Raw genomic sequence first — 20,659 nt, 5'->3', positions numbered from 1 at the left:
GACCCCCCAAACCAGCCCCCTAAGACCCCAAACCATCCCCCTAAGAACCCCTAAGACCCCCCAAACCAGCCCCCTAAGAACCCCTAAGACCCCCCAAACCAGCCCCCTAAGACCCCAAACCAGCCCCCGTCCTACAGTCTGCCTTCATGTTATCGTAAAAAAAGAAAAAATACACCGTTTTCAACGGTTTTAAAACATTTAGACCTGAGGACGATTCTACAAAATGTCTTCTAAATCCTGACAGTTTTCTGATAAAACCTCATGTTTCTATGTCAGTGGTTCTCAAACATTTTCATGTCAAGGACCCCCCCCAAAAAATATGTAATTGGCCGCCGACCCCCATCTGAAAATATGTTGTTCCATCCCCCCCCCCCCCCATATATATATATATATTCAAAGATTTGTGCCGCATTTTCATTACTCACTACTCACACTCTTACTCTAAGAGTGTGAGTAAGAATCCCCTTACTCACACTCTTAGATGATGATAAATTCCTTAGACGGAGACTAAGATAATAACTTTGTATTTCTCACTGCGTTCAGCCCTTGCCAGGGTTTTCCTTTATCTTATTTTATTATCATCGACGTCGCGGTCAGATAGAGACCCTTTAGCAGCTGGGCGGGAACCCCTTTTGGTGTTAGCATCATGTTATGCTTTAGCTGTTGAAAAATAGAAGATCTACAAGCTCGTAGCGTGCCACAGAGTGGCGCGCTACGAGCTTGTAGGTCTGCTATTTTTGAAAAATCAAAGAACGACTGACATAGAAACATAGCTTTTTCAGAAAACTGTCAGGATGTAGAAGACATTTATAGAATCTGATCTCAGGTCAAAATGGGTTAACACTAGAGAGTCTGTGAGGTGGCCTTACTCCAGCCATGCGAGTGTTAAAGGTTGCATTTGGACCTTTTGTCTTCCAGATAGAGACCGCTACCAGCTGGGCACTCTGTCCCACACTCTGAACGTCAAAGCGTCCGGATACCTGGAGCTGTCCGACTGGCCGGAGGTCGCCCCGGACCAGTCCGTGAGGAACGTGGAGGTCATCGAGCCGGTAGGTCTATAGAGCCGTTCAGAAACGGGTCTGGGGGCACGGTGGCGCCCCCTAGGGGGCACGGTGGCACAGTTGGTAGTGATGTCGCCTCACAGCTAGGAGGTCCTGGGTTCGATTCCCGCTCGGGACGCTGTGGGCGCTGGCGGCGTGTTTCCTCCTCCACGTCATCAGTGCCCATAGTTGGCGAAAGGGCCTTTCTGTGTGGACTTTGCATGTTCTCCCCGTGTCCCCTAGGGTAGGTACCCTTAGCCTGGCTAATAAGCCAGACTCAAATCACACTGTCGTGTGGTATTTGAGTCTGGAGATGCTGTGTATGGATCTTGTTTACCGGGGGGCGGGTTCAAACATTTTCTCTTTGATGCAATTGGTCAGAGCTACTGTCAGTCAAAGGTCTCAAGCATTGAACGTCACTGTACCAAAGCCCGCCCATATTGCATACCGATTGGCCACACCAGTTCTCTGGTGTAGGAAATGGGCGTACAATTGAGCCTCTCCAGACCGTAATCCGACGGCAGGCAATTTTTTTTTGCCAACGGCTGATTCGGTCTGGCTTATTAGCCAGGCTAAGGTACCCTCACATGTTCTCCCCGTGTCCCCTATGGTAGGTACCCTCACATGTTCTCCCCGTGTCCCCTAGGGTAGGTACCCTCACATGTTCTCCCCGTGTCCCCTAGGGTAGGTACCCTCACATGTTCTCCCCGTGTCCCCTATGGTAGGTACCCTCACATGTTCTCCCCATGTCCCCTAGGGTAGGTACCCTCACATGTTCTCCCCGTGTCCCCCTAGGGTAGGTACCCTCACATGTTCTCCCCGTGTCCCCCTAGGGTAGGTACCCTCACATGTTCTCCCCGTGTCCCCTAGGGTAGGTACCCTCACATGTTCTCCTCGTGTCCCCTAGGGTAGGAACCCTCACATGTTCTCCTCGTGTCCCCTAGGGTAGGTACCCTCACATGTGCTCCCCGTGTCCCCTAGGGTAGGTACCCTCACATGTTCTCCTCGTGTCCCCTAGGGTAGGTACCCTCACATGTTCTCCTCTTGTCCCCTAGGGTAGGTACCCTCACATGTTCTCCTCGTGTCCCCTAGGGTAGGTACCCTCACATGTTCTCCCCGTGTCCCCCTAGGATAGGTACCCTCACATGTTCTCCCCGTGTCCCCTAGGGTAGGTACCCTCACATGTTCCCCCCGTGTCCCCTAGGGTAGGTACCCTCACATGTTCCCCCCATGTCCCCTAGGGTAGGTACCCTCACATGTTCCCCCGTGTCCCCTAGGGTAGGTACCCTCACATGTTCCCCCCGTGTCCCCTAGGGTAGGTACCCTCACATGTTCCCCCCATGTCCCCTAGGGTAGGTACCCTCACATGTTCCCCCCGTGTCCCCTAGGGTAGGTACCCTCACATGTTCCCCCCGTGTCCCCTAGGGTAGATACCCTCACATGTTCCCCCCGTGTCCCCTAGGGTAGGTACCCTCACATGTTCCCACCATGTCCCCTAGGGTAGGTACCCTCACATGTTCTCCCCTTGTCCCCTAGGGTAGGTACCCTCACATGTTCTCCTCGTGTCCCCTAGGGTAGGTACCCTCACATGTTCTCCCCGTGTCCCCTAGGGTAGGTACCCTCACATGTTCTCCTCGTGTCCCCTAGGGTAGGTACCCTCACATGTTCTCCCCGTGTCCCCCTAGGGTAGGTACCCTCACATGTTCTCCCCGTGTCCCCTAGGGTAGGTACCCTCACATGTTATCCCCGTGTCCCCTAGGGTAGGTACCCTCACATGTTCTCCCCGTGTCCCCTAGGGTAGGTACCCTCACATGTTCTCCGTGTGTCCCCCTAGGGTAGGTACCCTCACATGTTCTCCCCTTGTCCCCTAGGGTAGGTACCCTCACATGTTCTCCCCGTGTCCCCCTAGGGTAGGTACCATCACATGTTCTCCCCGTGTCCCCCTAGGGTAGGTACCCTCACATGTTCTCCCCGTGTCCCCTAGGGTAGGTACCCTCACATGTTCTCCTCTTGTCCCCTAGGGTAGGTACCCTCACATGTTCTCCCCGTGTCCCCTAGGGTAGGTACCCTCACATGTTCTCCCCGTGTTCCCCTAGGGTCTCCCTGTGTCCCCTAGGCTAGGTACCCTCACATGTTCTCCCCGTGTCCCCTAGGGTAGGTATCCTCACATGTTATCCCCGTGTCCCCTAGGGTAGGTACCCTCACATGTTCTCCCCATGTCCCCTAGGGTAGGTACCCTCACATGTTCTCCGTGTGTCCCCCTAGGGTAGGTACCCTCACATGTTATCCCCGTGTCCCCTAGGGTAGGTATCCTCACATGTTCTCCCCGTGTCCCCCTATGGTAGGTACCATCACATGTTCTACCCGTGTCCCCCTAGGGTAGGTACCCTCACATGTTCTCCCCGTGTCCCCTAGGGTAGGTACCCTCACATGTTCTCCTCTTGTCCCCTAGGGTAGGTACCCTCACATGTTCTCCCCTTGTCCCCTAGGGTAGGTACCCTCACATGTTCTCCCCGTGTCCCCTAGGGTAGGTACCCTCACATGTTCTCCCCGTGTTCCCCTAGGGTCTCCCTGTGTCCCCTAGGCTAGGTACCCTCACATGTTATCCCTGTGTCCCCTAGGCTAGGTACCCTCACATGTTATCCCCGTGTCCCCCTAGGGTAGGTATCCTCACATGTTCTCCCCGTGTCCCCCTAGGGTAGGTACCCTCACATGTTCTCCCCGTGTCCCCTAGGGTAGGTACCCTCACATGTTCTCCTCTTGTCCCCTAGGGTAGGTACCCTCACATGTTCTCCCCGTGTCCCCTAGGGTAGGTACCCTCACATGTTCTCCCCGTGTTCCCCTAGGGTCTCCCCGTGTCTCCTAGGGTAGGTACCCTCACATGTTATCCCCGTGTCCCCTAGGGTAGGTATCCTCACATGTTATCCCCGTGTCCCCTAGGGTAGGTACCCTCACATGTTCTCTCCGTGTCCCCTAGGGTAGGTACCCTCACATGTTCTCCCCATGTCCCCTAGGGTAGGTACCCTCACATGTTCTCCCCTTGTCCCCTAGGGTAGGTAACCTCACTTGGACACTCAGGCATGAAGGATGAAGGAAGCATGAGTTCAAGTCCGTTGCTCCCCCCATGTCCCCCGTATATGGGGACTAGGTTGGCGGAGGGTGTGTAGAGCCCAGGATCACATTAGATCATTGACACAGGGGTGAAAAATGGGTTACAAAATCGTGGGATAAAAATGATATATATTAAAAAAAAGCAACGGGTCCCATGGTCCAACGGGTCCCATGGTCCCATGGTCCCATGGTCCCATGGTCCAACGGGTCCCATGGTCCCATGGTCCAACGGGTCCCATGGTCCAACGGGTCCCATGGTCCCATGGTCTCCTGGTAGGTCCCATGGTCCCATGGTCCCATGGTCTCCTGGTAGGTCACATGGTCCCATGGTCCCATGGTCTCCTGGTAGGTCACATGGTCCCATGGTCCCATGGTCTCCTGGTAGGTCACATGGGACCATGGTCCCATGGTCCCATGGTCTTATGGTAGGTCACATGGTCCCATGGTCTCCTGGTAGGTCACATGGGACCATGGTCCCATGGTCCCATGGTCTCCTGGTAGGTCACATGGTCCCATGGTCCCATGGTCTCCTGGTAGGTCACATGGTCCCATGGTCTCCTGGTAGGTCACATGGTCCCATGGTCCCATGGTCTCCTGGTAGGTCCCATGGTCCCATGGTCTCCTGGTAGGTCACATGGTCCCATGGTCCCATGGTTCCATGGTCTCCTGGTAGGTCCCATGGTCCCATGGTCCCATGGTCTCCTGGTAGGTCCCATGGTCCCATGGTCCCATGGTCTCCTGGTAGGTCACATGGTCCCATGGTCTCCTGGTAGGTCACATGGTCCCATGGTCTCCTGGTAGGTCCCATGGTCCCATGGTCCCATGGTCCCATGGTCTCCTGGTAGGTCACATGGTCCCATGGTCCCATAGTCCCATGGTCCCATGGTCTCCTGGTAGGTCCCATGGTCCCATGGTCCCATGGTCCCATGGTCTCCTGGTAGGTCCCATGGTCCCATGGTCTCCTGGTAGGTCCCATGGTCCCATGGTCCCATGGTCTCCTGGTAGGTCCCATGGTCCCATGGTCCCATGGTCTCCTGGTAGGTCACATGGTCCCATGGTCTCCTGGTAGGTCCCATGGTCTCCTGGTAGGTCCCATGGTCCCATGGTCCCCTGGTAGGTCCCATGGTCCCATGGTCTCCTGGTAGGTCCCATGGTCCCATGGTCTCCTGGTAGGTCCCATGGTCCCATGGTCTCCTGGTAGGTCCCATGGTCCCATGGTCTCCTGGTAGGTCCCATGGTCCCATGGTCTCCTGGTAGGTCCCATGGTCCCATGGTCTCCTGGTAGGTCCCATGGTCCCATGGTCTCCTGGTAGGTCCCATGGTCCCATGGTCTCCTGGTAGGTCCCATGGTCCCATGGTCTCCTGGTAGGTCCCATGGTCCCATGGTCTCCTGGTAGGTCCCATGGTCCCATGGTCTCCTGGTAGGTCCCATGGTCCCATGGTCTCCTGGTAGGTCCCATGGTCCCATGGTCTCCTGGTAGGTCCCATGGTCCCATGGTCCCATGGTCTCCTGGTAGGTCCCATGGTCCCATGGTCTCCTGGTAGGTCCCATGGTCCCATGGTCTCCTGGTAGGTCCCATGGTCCCATGGTCTCCTGGTAGGTCCCATGGTCCCATGGTCCCATGGTCTACTGGTAGGTCCCATGGTCCCATGGTCCCATGGTCCCATGGTCTCCTGGTAGGTCCCATGGTCCCATGGTCTCCTGGTAGGTCCCATGGTCCCATGGTCCCATGGTCTCCTGGTAGGTCCCATGGTCCCATGGTCTCCTGGTAGGTCCCATGGTCCCATGGTCTCCTGGTAGGTCCCATGGTCCCATGGTCTCCTGGTAGGTCCCATGGTCCCATGGTCCCATGGTCTACTGGTAGGTCCCATGGTCCCATGGTCTCCTGGTAGGTCCCATGGTCCCATGGTCCCATGGTCTCCTGGTAGGTCCCATGGTCCCATGGTCTCCTGGTAGGTCCCATGGTCCCATGGTCCCATGGTCTCCTGGTAGGTCCCATGGTCCCACATGGTCGCGGGCAACGTATCTCCTGCGGGCAGAGACTCACAGTTCTACTACATTCACTGCGTGAAAAGAGGAGTTAACGGGCAATTATGGACACTGTATTTTGCCGTAAACCATATATATTTACAGTTAACCCATTTTGACCTGAGATCAGATTCTAAATTGGTCTTCTACAACCTGACAGTTTTCTGAAAAAGCTATGTTTCTATTTCAGTCGTTCTTCGGTTTTTCAAAAAATAGCAGATCTACAAGCTCATAGCGCGCCACTCGGTGGCGCGCTATGAGCTTGTAGATCTGCTATTTTGTAATAGCTAAAGCATAACATTAATAGCTAAAGCATAACATTAATACCTAAAGCATAACATTAATACCTAAAGCATAACATTAATACCTAAAGCATAACATTAATAGCTAAAGCATAACATTAATACCTAAAGCATAACATTAATACCTAAAGCATAACATTGATAGCTAAAGCATAACATTAATGCCTAAAGCATAACATTAATACCTAAAGCATAACATTAATAGCTAAAGCATAACATGAATACCTAAAGCATAACATTAATACCTAAAGCATAACATTAATACCTAAAGCATAACATTAATACCTAAAGCATAACATTAATATCTAAAGCATAACATTAATAGCTAAAGCATAACATGAATACCTAAAGCATAACATTAATAGCTAAAGCATAACATTAATACCTAAAGCATAACATTAATAGCTAAAGCATAACATTAATAGCTAAAGCATAACATTAATAGCTAAAGCATAACATTAATACCTAAAGCATAACATTAATACCTAAAGCATAACATTAATAGCTAAAGCATAACATTAATACCTAAAGCATAACATTAATAGCTAAAGCATAACATTAATAGCTAAAGCATAACATTAATACCTAAAGCATAACATTAATAGCTAAAGCATAACTTTAATAGCTAAAGCATAACACCAAAAGGGGTTCCCGCCCAAAATGGGTTAATATACGGTAATATACAGGTGTGATGGTACAACTCGGGAGTTTACCGGAGTTTGTTGGACAGTTTAACGGGAGTTTACTGTAATGTACACTTCCGTATTCCATGCTTTTTGCACAGTGATTGCACCGTAGAGTGACTTTGATTGATTGATTGATAGTTTGCAGAATTACAGTACATTTCAAGCACAAACTCAATACTCACACTTTAAACACTTTGCATGCTTAATATGAGGTATAAAGTACAGCAGCCGTGTGTGTGTGTGTGTGTGTGTGTGTGTGTGTGTGTGTGTGTGTGTGTGTGTGTGTGTGTGTGTGTGTGTGTGTGTGTGTGTGTGTGTGTGTGTGTGTGTGTGTGTGTGTGTGTGTGTGTGTGTGTGTGTGTGTGTGTGTGTGTACTTTGTGGTGCGTTCAGGTGAAGCAGTGTGTATTCTTCGTGGTGCGTTCAAGTGAAGAAGTGTGTGTTCATATTGTGTGTATTCTCTCCGTGTCGTGGTGCGTTCAGGTGAAGGAGTGTGCTCCGTCCGTGGGGAAATCCAAACCCTCCAAATCCTCTGACAAGTTCTACTCTGACTCCGAGGGGGAGGGGCAGGAAGAGGCGGAGTCTGGCAGCGGCAGCAGCAGTGAGGAAGACAGCAGCAGCAGCGAAGGTGTGTTTAATGTGTCAGGGTTGTAGCTGAGGAAGTCCCGATAACCATAACATAGGTAGTTTAATGTGTTAGGGTTGTAGCTGAGGATGTCCCGATAACCATAATATAGGTAGTTTAATGTGTTAGGGTTGTAGCTGAGGATGTCCCGATAACCATAATATAGGTAGTTTAATGTGTTAGGGTTGTAGCTGAGGATGTCCCGATAACCATAATATAGGTAGTTTAATGTGTTAGGGTTGTAGCTGAGGATGTCCCGATAACCATAATATAGGTAGTTTAATGTGTTAGGGTTGTAGCTGAGGATGTCCCGATAACCATAATATAGGTAGTTTAATGTGTTAGGGTTGTAGCTGAGGATGTCCCGATAACCATAATATAGGTAGTTTAATGTGTCAGGGTTGTAGCTGAGGATGTCCCGATAACCTTAATATAGGTAGTTTAATGTGTCAGGGTTGTAGCTGAGGATGTCCCGATAACCATAATATAGGTAGTTTAATGTGTTAGGGTTGTAGCTGAGGATGTCCCGATAACCATAATATAGGTAGTTTAATGTGTTAGGGTTGTAGCTGAGGATGTCCCGATAACCATAATATAGGTAGTTTAATGTGTTAGGGTTGTAGCTGAGGATGTCCCGATAACCATAATATAGGTAGTTGAATGTGTCAGGGTTGTAGCTGAGGATGTCCCGATAACCTTAATATAGGTAGTTTAATGTGTCAGGGTTGTAGCTGAGGATGTCCCGATAACCATAATATAGGTAGTTTAATGTGTTAGGGTTGTAGCTGAGGATGTCCCGATAACCTTAATATAGGTAGTTTAATGTGTTAGGGTTGTAGCTGAGGATGTCCCGATAACCATAATATAGGTAGTTTAATGTGTTAGGGTTGTAGCTGAGGATGTCCCGATAACCTTAATATAGGTAGTTTAATGTGTTAGGGTTGTAGCTGAGGATGTCCCGATAACCATAATATAGGTAGTTTAATGTGTTAGGGTTGTAGCTGAGGATGTCCCGATAACCTTAATATAGGTAGTTTAATGTGTTAGGGTTGTAGCTGAGGATGTCCCGATAACCATAATATAGGTAGTTTAATGTGTCAGGGTTGTAGCTGAGGATGTCCCGATAACCATAATATAGGTAGTTTAATGTGTTAGGGTTGTAGCTGAGGATGTCCCGATAACCATAATATAGGTAGTTTAATGTGTCAGGGTTGTAGCTGAGGATGTCCCGATAACCATAATATAGGTAGTTTAATGTGTTAGGGTTGTAGCTGAGGATGTCCCGATAACCTTAATATAGGTAGTTTAATGTGTTAGGGTTGTAGCTGAGGATGTCCCGATAACCATGATATAGGTAGTTTAATGTGTCAGGGTTGTAGCTGAGGATGTCCCGATAACCATAATATAGGTAGTTTAATGTGTCAGGGTTGTAGCTGAGGATGTCCCGATAACCATAATATAGGTAGTTTAATGTGTCAGGGTTGTAGCTGAGGATGTCCCGATAACCATAATATAGGTAGTTTAATGTGTCAGGGTTGTAGCTGAGGATGTCCCGATAACCATAATATAGGTAGTTTAATGTGTTAGGGTTGTAGCTGAGGATGTCCCGATAACCATAATATAGGTAGTTTAATGTGTTAGGGTTGTAGCTGAGGATGTCCCGATAACCATAATATAGGTAGTTTAATGTGTTAGGGTTGTAGCTGAGGATGTCCCGATAACCATAATATAGGTAGTTTAATGTGTTAGGGTTGTAGCTGAGGATGTCCCGATAACCATAATATAGGTAGTTTAATGTGTCAGGGTTGTAGCTGAGGATGTCCCGATAACCATAATATAGGTAGTTTAATGTGTCAGGGTTGTAGCTGAGGATGTCCCGATAACCATAATATAGGTAGTTTAATGTGTTAGGGTTGTAGCTGAGGATGTCCCGATAACCATAATATAGGTAGTTTAATGTGTCAGGGTTGTAGCTGAGGATGTCCCGATAACCATAATATAGGTAGTTTAATGTGTTAGGGTTGTAGCTGAGGATGTCCCGATAACCATAATATAGGTAGTTTAATGTGTTAGGGTTGTAGCTGAGGATGTCCCGATAACCTTAATATAGGTAGTTTAATGTGTTAGGGTTGTAGCTGAGGATGTCCCGATAACCATAATATAGGTAGTTTAATGTGTTAGGGTTGTAGCTGAGGATGTCCCGATAACCTTAATATAGGTAGTTTAATGTGTTAGGGTTGTAGCTGAGGATGTCCCGATAACCATAATATAGGTAGTTTAATGTGTCAGGGTTGTAGCTGAGGATGTCCCGATAACCATAATATAGGTAGTTTAATGTGTTAGGGTTGTAGCTGAGGATGTCCCGATAACCATAATATAGGTAGTTTAATGTGTCAGGGTTGTAGCTGAGGATGTCCCGATAACCATAATATAGGTAGTTTAATGTGTTAGGGTTGTAGCTGAGGATGTCCCGATAACCATAATATAGGTAGTTTAATGTGTTAGGGTTGTAGCTGAGGATGTCCCGATAACCATAATATAGGTAGTTTAATGTGTCAGGGTTGTAGCTGAGGATGTCCCGATAACCATAATATAGGTAGTTTAATGTGTTAGGGTTGTAGCTGAGGATGTCCCGATAACCATAATATAGGTAGTTTAATGTGTCAGGGTTGTAGCTGAGGATGTCCCGATAACCATAATATAGGTAGTTTAATGTGTTAGGGTTGTAGCTGAGGATGTCCCGATAACCATAATATAGGTAGTTTAATGTGTTAGGGTTGTAGCTGAGGATGTCCCGATAACCATAATATAGGTAGTTTAATGTGTTAGGGTTGTAGCTGAGGATGTCCCGATAACCATAATATAGGTAGTTTAATGTGTTAGGGTTGTAGCTGAGGATGTCCCGATAACCTTAATATAGGTAGTTTAATGTGTTAGGGTTGTAGCTGAGGATGTCCCGATAACCTTAATATAGGTAGTTTAATGTGTTAGGGTTGTAGCTGAGGATGTCCCGATAACCATAATATAGGTAGTTTAATTTGTTAGGGTTGTAGCTGAGGATGTCCCGATAACCTTAATATAGGTAGTTTAATGTGTCAGGGTTGTAGCTGAGGATGTCCCGATAACCTTAATATAGGTAGTTTAATGTGTTAGGGTTGTAGCTGAGGATGTCCCGATAACCATAATATAGGTAGTTTAATTTGTTAGGGTTGTAGCTGAGGATGTCCCGATAACCTTAATATAGGTAGTTTAATGTGTTAGGGTTGTAGCTGAGGATGTCCCGATAACCTTAATATAGGTAGTTTAATGTGTTAGGGTTGTAGCTGAGGATGTCCCGATAACCATAATATAGGTAGTTTAATTTGTTAGGGTTGTAGCTGATTCCCTTTAACCAGGACTATAAAAAAAAGAATATATATATATATATCTATTATACATTTGAAAACGTGTGCCAAAAGGTGTGCCCAAGCCAGGAAAATAAAGTCACCAGCTACTACGTCACTGACACGCTGTCACTGACACGCTGCAACACGCTGCAACACACACTGCAACAACACACTAACACGACACAGCCTTACCCTCCGCGTCGATCCACGGCTATCTCCTCATGTCGCGCCGCACTTCCACACTCAACAACACCCGCGTAAAAACTGGCATTGCACTGCCACTACAGCCGCCTCCCGTCCACACTCACAAACAACATCAATATCAATAATAAACACAAACACGCCACAAGCACCGACACCCCCGCCTAATTTGTTGCCAGGTCTATGAAAACAACCCCAGAAAAAATGCCATTCAACACGCTACTTACAACTCGCTTACAATTCGCGGACCTGGCAACACTGCATCCTGTTTTCCCATTGGCTACGGTTGCTACAACACGCATTTGCACTGCATCTTGGGAGCAACACAGCTTAATGTAGGGGTCACCGATTGCTGTGCTACATCCCCCTCATGTTCTCACCACCCCGTTCGGCTACACCACACACACTAACCTACACAATTCTCCACATGCAACACAGGGCCCTTATTGGCTAGCCCCCTCACATGGCGATCCCCACGCAACACAGACACCCACACACACACAACGCCCACGTTCGGAAATATCGCACTGAGCGCACTGTGCAAATGCAATGCAAACTAATAGGCGAGTGTGCTTCGGTGCGGTATTTCCCAACGCGCCCATCTCATCGACACAACGCGCGCAGTCGGATGCCAAGATCTTCCGCGCATTATTCCTTTCCCAGTCTCACCACACCACGGACTCATTGTAACCTCGCATCAGTGTCACTGCAGACACGTAATCACACTGTGGAGGATTTGTGACTGAGTGACTGTGTGTGTGTGTGTGTGTGTGTGTGTGTGTGTGGTTTGATTTCAGCATGTTTTACACTGCACAGTTGCGCAGTGCACACCATGGGACAAATCGGCTTTTCACCCCCTGCCACTGTGCCCACAAACGCATGTACAAGAGGAAAACAATCTAAACATTATATACTAACGTCAGCATCGGGCAGATTAACACACACAAGCGTTATTAGTTGAGTTTTCTTATTGAAGTGCCTCTGAATTGTAACTGTGCGTTTATGTCAGTCAGCGATGCGATCCGTTGTTATTCAGCCACGCACGGACTGGAGAGAGGCGACGTGTTTCTCTCCCTTCGGCTCATGTAGCCCTCATTGTAACTACAAATATTGTTCCCGAAGAAACAATGTGGGGTCACTGCAATCCAAAAGATTGTAGGCCTACTATAATGCAGTCAAGGTCCCCACAAAAATATACTACAGTATGTTCTGCTCCATTCTCAACATCTTTTGGTTTCCAAAAACAGTAACTTATTGTAAGTAAACCAAAACAGTAAAAAGCAGTTTCATGTGTGCTTATTTTAATTTTCTTTAATTTGCTTTGATGTGAAAATAAAATACAACAAATAATAATAATACCCATCCGTTAATACATGTGAAGGGCACAATACTGGGTTTAAAAACACAGCTGAAACATGAAGTGGAGTCTGTCAAATCTCGCAATTTCCTTCTTCCCATTGCGCTGCAACGGAACTAGGATGAGCGGCGAAATTCTAGTATATATACATATATATATATATACACACACGTAGGGTTAGGCTTAGGGTTAACCCTAACAACTGCTGAGCAACATGTGATGTTAGGGTTAACCCTAACAAATGCTGAGCAACATGTGATGTTAGGGTTAACCCTAACAACTGCTGAGCAACATGTGATGAGTGCACGTCGTACATTACGCTCATGTCATGTTATGGCTTATTCAAACCTAGTAACAGTTAGCTAAACGGTTCCCTGCCTGTCAGTTAAACCTAGTAACAGTTAGCTAAACGGTTCCCTGCCTGTCAGTTAAACCTTATTCAAACCTAGTAACAGTTGCTAAACGGTTCCCTGCCTGTCAGTTAAAGCTGATATGGACAAGTTTCCAGTGTTTGTACACAGAATTCAAATAGCTCCACCCAGTACTATTTGGCATGACCCTCTACCATACTGTAAAATATCATAAGCATATGACGCTGCATGTATGTATTAGAGGCAGAAGAAGAATTTTCACAAAACAGCAATTTCCATTGGCTCATAAAAACTTAATTTTTTCACTTAAACGAAATGTGCTACGATTATTTGTCCGTATAGGTCCAAAGTTCAAGTGTAGAGGTTTTCGTGCATTTTTATCAAAGATCCTGGGAGCAGATACATTTTAACTGTTTTTCATATAATTCAAAATGGCGGGTGATCTAAAGGTCAGAGGTCAAAAGTCAGAGCACGAAAGTTGTTCAGCATGAGGAGACACATATGTGTATCAAAGTGTCATTGCCAACGGTCAAACGGTCCATGAGATATGCACGTTCAAAGTTTGCATTTTCAATTGAGCGCTATAGCGCCACCATTTAGCCAATCGTCATGGGCTTCGCATAGTCACCGTTTGGCATGGCCCTCTACCAGACTACCGCGTTTCGCGAAAACCGACTGCACCATTCAGCCAGAACAGCTATTGTTGGCGGAAGGAACAGAAAACTAAACACAAAAACAATAAGTGACCAAAGTCACTTCGTCACTTCTTGGTCCCTCTTAAAAAAGGCCAAAAAATAAATTTTATATATATTTTTAATTTTGGCTGAAAACTTGTCTATATCACCTTTAAGTAAAAGGAAGGGAAACTAGAAAAAGTGCCCTTCTGGTCACAGGTCTCCACCAGGAGGACCTTCTGGGCACCAGGAGGATAGGACAGGTCTCCACCAGGAGGATAGGACAGGTCTCCACCAGGAGGATAGGCCAGGTCTCCACCAGGAGGATAGGACAGGTCTCCACCAGGAGGATAGGACAGGTCTCCACCAGGAGGATAGGACAGGTCTCCACCAGGAGGACAGGTCTTCACCAGGAGGATAGGACAGGTCTCCACCAGGAGGACCTTCTGGGCACCAGGAGGATAGGACAGGTCTCCACCAGGAGGACCTTCTGGGCACCAGGAGGATAGGACAGGTCTCCACCAGGAGGACATTCTGGGCACAGGTCTCCACAGGTCTCCACCAGGAGGATAGGACTGTGGTCTCCACAGGTCTCCACCAGGAGGATAGGACTGTGGTCTCAACAGGTCTCCACCAGGAGGATAGGACTGTGGTCTCCACAGGTCTCCACCAGGAGGATAGGACTGTGGTCTCCACAGGTCTCCACCAGGAGGATAGGACTGTGGTCTCCACAGGTCTCCACCAGGAGGATAGGACTGTGGTCTCCACAGGTCTCCACCAGGAGGATAGGACTGTGGTCTCCACAGGTCTCCACCAGGAGGATAGGACTGTGGTCTCCACAGGTCTCCACCAGGAGGATAGGACTTTGGATAGGACACATGTCTCCACCAGGAGGATAGGACTGTGGTCTACACAGGTCTCCACCAGGAGGATAGGACTGTGGATAGGACACAGGTCTCCACCAGGAGGATAGGACTGTCCTTCTGGGCACAGGTCTCCACCAGGAAGATAGGACAGGTCTCCACCAGGAGGATAGGACAGGTCTCCACCAGGAAGATAGGACAGGTCTCCACCAGGAAGATAGGACAGGTCTCCACCAGGAGGATAGGACAGGTCTCCACCATGAGGACCTTCTGGGCACCAGGAGGATAGGACAGGTCTCCACCAGGAGGATAGGACAGGTCTCCACCAGGAGGACCTTCTGGGCACCAGGAGGATAGGACAGGTCTCCACCAGGAGGACAGGTCTCCACCAGGAGGATATGACAGGTCTCCACCAGGAGGACAGGTCTCCACCAGGAGGACAGGTCTCCACCAGGAGGATAGGACAGGTCTCCACCAGGAGGACAGGTCTCCACCAGGAGGATAGGACAGGTCTCCACCAGGAGGACAGGTCTCCACCAGGAGGATAGGACAGGTCTCCACCAGGAGGACAGGTCTCCACCAGGAGGATAGGACAGGTCTCCACCAGGAGGATAGGACAGGTCTCCACCAGGAGGACCTTCTGGGCACCAGGAGGATAGGACAGGTCTCCACCAGGAGGACCTTCTGGGCACCAGGAGGATAGGACAGGTCTCCACCAGGAGGACCTTCTGGGCACCAGGAGGATAGGACAGGTCTCCACCAGGAGGATAGGACTGTCCTTCTGGGCACCAGGAGTATAGGACTGTGGTCTCCACCAGGAGGACAGAGGTCACAGGTCTCCACCAGGAGGATATGACTGTGGTCTCCACCAGGAGGTCAGAGGTCACAGGTCTCCACCAGGAGGATAGGACTGTGGATAGGACACAGGTCTCCACCAGGAGGATAGGACTGTGGTCTCCACAGGTCTCCACCAGGAGGATAGGACAGGTCTCCACCAGGAGGACCTTCTGGGCACCAGGAGGATAGGACAGGTCTCCACCAGGAGGACAGGTCTCCACCAGGAGGATAGGACAGGTCTCCACCAGGAGGACAGGTCTCCACCAGGAGGATAGGACAGGTCTCCACCAGGAGGACAGGTCTCCACCAGGAGGATATGACAGGTCTCCACCAGGAGGACAGGTCTCCACCAGGAGGACAGGTCTCCACCAGGAGGATAGGACAGGTCTCCACCAGGAGGACAGGTCTCCACCAGGAGGATAGGACAGGTCTCCACCAGGAGGACAGGTCTCCACCAGGAGGATAGGACAGGTCTCCACCAGGAGGACAGGTCTCCACCAGGAGGATAGGACAGGTCTCCACCAGGAGGACAGGTCTCCACCAGGAGGATAGGACAGGTCTCCACCAGGAGGATAGGACAGGTCTCCACCAGGAGGACCTTCTGGGCACCAGGAGGATAGGACAGGTCTCCACCAGGAGGACAGGACAGGTCTCCACCAGGAGGACCTTCTGGGCACCAGGAGGATAGGACAGGTCTCCACCAGGATGACCTTCTGGGCACCAGGAGGATAGGACAGGTCTCCACCAGGAGGATAGGACTGTCCTTCTGGGCACCAGGAGTATAGGACTGTGGTCTCCACCAGGAGGACAGAGGTCACAGGTCTCCACCAGGAGGATATGACTGTGGTCTCCACCAGGAGGTCAGAGGTCACAGGTCTCCACCAGGAGGATAGGACTGTGGATAGGACACAGGTCTCCACCAGGAGGATAGGACTGTGGTCTCCACAGGTCTCCACCAGGAGGATAGGACAGGTCTCCACCAGGAGGACCTTCTGGGCACCAGGAGGATAGGACAGGTCTCCACCAGGAGGACAGGTCTCCACCAGGAGGATAGGACAGGTCTCCACCAGGAGGACAGGTCTCCACCAGGAGGATAGGACAGGTCTCCACCAGGAGGACAGGTCTCCACCAGGAGGATAGGACAGGTCTCCACCAGGAGGACAGGTCTCCACCAGGAGGATAGGACAGGTCTCCACCAGGAGGACAGGTCTCCACCAGGAGGATAGGACAGGTCTCCACCAGGAGGACAGGACAGGTCTCCACCAGGAGGACCTTCTGGGCACCAGGAGGATAGGACAGGTCTCCACCAGGAGGACCTTCTGGGCACCAGGAGGATAGGACAGGTCTCCACCAGGAGAATGGGACTGTCCTTCTGGGCACCAGGAGGATAGGACAGGTCTCCACCAGGAGGATAGGACAGGTCTCCACCAGGTCTCCACTAGGAGGATAGGACTGTCCTTCTGGGCACCAGGAGGATAGGACAGTGGTCTCCACCAGGAGGACAGAGGTCACAGGTCTCCACCAGGAGGATAGGACAGGTCTCCACCAGGTCTCCACCAGGAGGATAGGACTGTCCTTCTGGGCACCAGGAGGATAGGACTGTGGTCTCCACCAGGAGGACAGAGGTCACAGGTCTCCACCAGGAGGATAGGACTGTGGTCTCCACCAGGAGGTCAGAGGTCACAGGTCTCCACCAGGAGGATAGGACTGTGGTCTCCACAGGTCTCCACCAGGAGGATAGGACTGTGGTCTCCACAGGTCTCCACCAGGAGGATAGGACTGTGGGCACAGGTCTCCACCAGGCGGATAGGACTGTGGTCTCCACAGGTCTCCACCAGGAGGATAGGACTGTGCACAGGTCTCCACCAGGAGGATAGGACTGTGCACAGGTCTCCACCAGGAGGATAGGACTGTGGTCTCCACAGGTCTCCACCAGGAGGATAGAACTGTGGTCTCCACAGGTCTCCACCAGGAGGATAGGACTGTGGTCTCCACAGGTCTCCACCAGGAGGATAGGACTGTGGTCTCCACAGGTCTCCACCAGGAGGATAGGACTGTGGTCTCCACCAAGAGGATAGGACTGTGGTCTCCACAGGTCTCCACCAGGAGGATAGGACTGTGTGAGACGTTTGGCAAAATGTGTAGGATTAATATAAACATGTTTTGAGGCATTTTGTTCCAAAAATGTGTTTTGCAAAAATCAACCTGTTGGTGGCGCTATAACAGGCCAATGTGAAAAGGGTGGGATATATTCCTCAGCCTAGTAAGAAAATGTGTGAAAGATTTCACGTAAATTGCATGCTGCGTTCATGATTTGAGGCTTTTTGTTCAAAACGGGGCAATCTTGCAAACTGTGAAAGCCAATTATAGCCAATTAGGATAGAATATGAAATATCGGACAGATCCGACTTGAGCACATGACCATAGAGATACTGTGTAACGATTTGTGAGATTTTTGGACAGAATCTGGAGGAGTAATATCAAAAAATGTGTTTTACAAAAGTCAGCCTCCTGGTGGCGCTATAAAAGGCAGATGCGGAAAATACAGGTCAAAGGTTTGTCCTTGGCCTCTAGGGAGTGTGCATGCAACGTTTCACGCAGATCGGTGCAGTTCCAGGTAAAAAATGTGAAAAGCTGCCATGGTGGCGCTATAACACGCCGTTCTGGAAAATGTGGGGCAGAGGTTCATCGTTGGCATCCAGGGAGTGTGTGTGCAAAGTTTGGCATCGACCGGGTTCGGTGCCGGAGATTAGTATTTATGTATGGTGTATTGTCTCTATTATTAAGGTTATTGTAGCAGTACATTTATATTGGGGGTCAGGAGGGGGCGGGGCGGGGGTCCCGAGACATGGACAAAGCAATGTAGGGGTCCTTGAAATTAAAATGGCCGATGGATCACTTGGTTAAACTGTGGTTAACCCATTTTACAATTTAGGCATTTAGCAGACGCTCTTAATCCAGAGCGATTTACATTAAGCAAGAACAAAAAGCATGGGAATACATCACATATATAAAAAGCATTTATCAAGAAACATGCGTAAGCTAAGAACGTAACTAGAACATATCTATATATATAATGACACTATACATATAAGCTATAAGCTATACATATATATTATACTATGCTGTACTGTTATTGTTATTATCTGTTATTATCTGAGGAGAGGGAAGTCTGGAGCACTCTGGTGGAGCTGTTGCCCCCGCGACCCGACTACGGATAAGCGGTTGAAGATGGATGGATGGATGTACTGTTATTGTGCTGTCTACATGACATGCTATAAGTCAGTTTCAAATGCTATCTAAGTCTAAAAAGTGCTGTCTAAGGGGGGTAGGGTAAGTGCTATGGGCCATGGTGGAGTCTGAAAAGGTGGGTTTTCAAACTACGGCGGAAGATCGGGAGTGATGCTGCAGTTCTGATTGCAACGGGAAGTGCATTCCCGGCGTTGTCCCGGCGTTTTTAGTGAGGGTACTTCCAGCTTCCCTGCGTTGGCTGATCTGAGTGCGCGGGAGGGTTTGTAGGGTTCAATCATGCTTGCAAGATATGGGGGAGCCATACCTTTGGTTGCTTTAAATGCAGCATCAGAGTTTTGTATTCTGTGCGGGCAGCGACCGGGAGCCAGTGCAGGGAGCGGAGCAGGGGGGAGACATGTGAGAATTTTGGCTGGTTGAAGACCAAGCGAGCTGCGGCATTTTGGATCAGTTGGAGAGGCTTAAGTGCACATGCCGGTAGGCCAGTGAACTTTGACCTGAGATCAGATTCTAAAAATGTCTCCTACAACAGTTTTCTGAAAAAGCTATGTTTCTATGTCAGTCGTTCTTCAATTTTTCAAAAATAGCAGACCTGCAAGCTCGTAGCTTGTAGATCTGCTATTTTTCAATAGCTAAAGCATAACATAATGCTAACACCAAAAGGGGTTCCCGCCCAAAATGGGTTAATTCACAGAAAATACAATGACAGACTACATCAACTTTGAATGAGGGCTTGGTTTAGAAAAGCTATATTTTGCGCTTAAGTAATACATTGAATAACATAAATGTAGGTTTTAAAGGCTTTCACACTTTTAGACCATATCCATGGTCATCATATGGACATACATAACAATGGATGTCTTCTAGACCATATCCATGGTCATCATATGGACATACCTAACAATGGATGCCTTTAGGACCATATCCATGGTCATCATATGGACATACCTAACAATGGATGCCTTTAGGACCATATCCATGGTCATCATATGGACATACCTAACAATAGATGCCTTTAGGACCATATCCATGGTCATCATATGGACATACATAACAATGGATGTCTTCTAGACCATATCCATGGTCATCATATGGACATACCTAACAATAGATGCCTTTAGGACCATATCCATGGTCATCATATGGACATACCTAACAATGGATGCCTTTAGGACCATATCCATGGTCATCATATGGACATACCTAACAATAGATGCCTTTAGGACCATATCCATGGTCATCATGGACATACCTAACAATAGATGCCTTCTAGACCATATCCATGGTCATCATATGGACATACATAACAATGGATGCCTTCTAGACCATATCCATGGTCATCATATGGACATACCTAACAATGGATGCCTTTAGGACCATATCCATGGTCATCATATGGACATACCTAACAATGGATGCCTTCTAGACCATATCCATGGTCATCATATGGACATACATAACAATGGATGCCTTCTAGACCATATCCATGGTCATCATATGGACATACATAACAATGGATGCCTTTAGGACCATATCCATGGTCATCATATGGACATACCTAACAATGGATGCCTTCTAGACCATATCCATGGTCATCATATGGACATACATAACAATGGATGCCTTCTAGACCATATCCATGGTCATCATATGGACATACCTAACAATAGATGCCTTTAGGACCATATCCATGGTCATCATATGGACATACATAACAATGGATGCCTTCTAGACCATATCCATGGTCATCATATGGACATACATAACAATAGATGCCTTTAGGACCATATCCATGGTCATCATATGGACATACCTAACAATAGATGCCTTTAGGACCATATCCATGGTCATCATATGGACATACATAACAATGGATGCCTTCTAGACCATATCCATGGTCATCATATGGACATACATAACAATGGATGC

At 48.5% G+C, this 20,659-nt stretch overlaps 1 protein-coding gene across 1 annotated transcript in view; it reads left to right on the top strand.

The window, feature by feature from the left end:
- The window catches only part of LOC306918980 (AP-3 complex subunit beta-1-like), a gene marked incomplete at its 3' end in the record, with an annotated part of 146,027 nt that overhangs the window by 98,346 nt on the left and 27,022 nt on the right, over window positions 1-20,659 (top strand). Inside the window, exons 17-18 of the mRNA XM_079531816.1 lie at window positions 919-1,049; window positions 7,651-7,795. Coding sequence (XP_079387942.1) covers window positions 919-1,049; window positions 7,651-7,795 — 276 coding nt within the window. The remainder of the gene's footprint in view (window positions 1-918; window positions 1,050-7,650; window positions 7,796-20,659) is intronic.

Source organism: Electrona antarctica (assembly GCF_951216825.1).
Source record: "Electrona antarctica genome assembly, contig: scaffold_330, whole genome shotgun sequence".
Lineage (NCBI taxonomy): Eukaryota > Metazoa > Chordata > Actinopteri > Myctophiformes > Myctophidae > Electrona > Electrona antarctica.
This window is presented reverse-complemented; position numbering and strand designations above follow the sequence as displayed.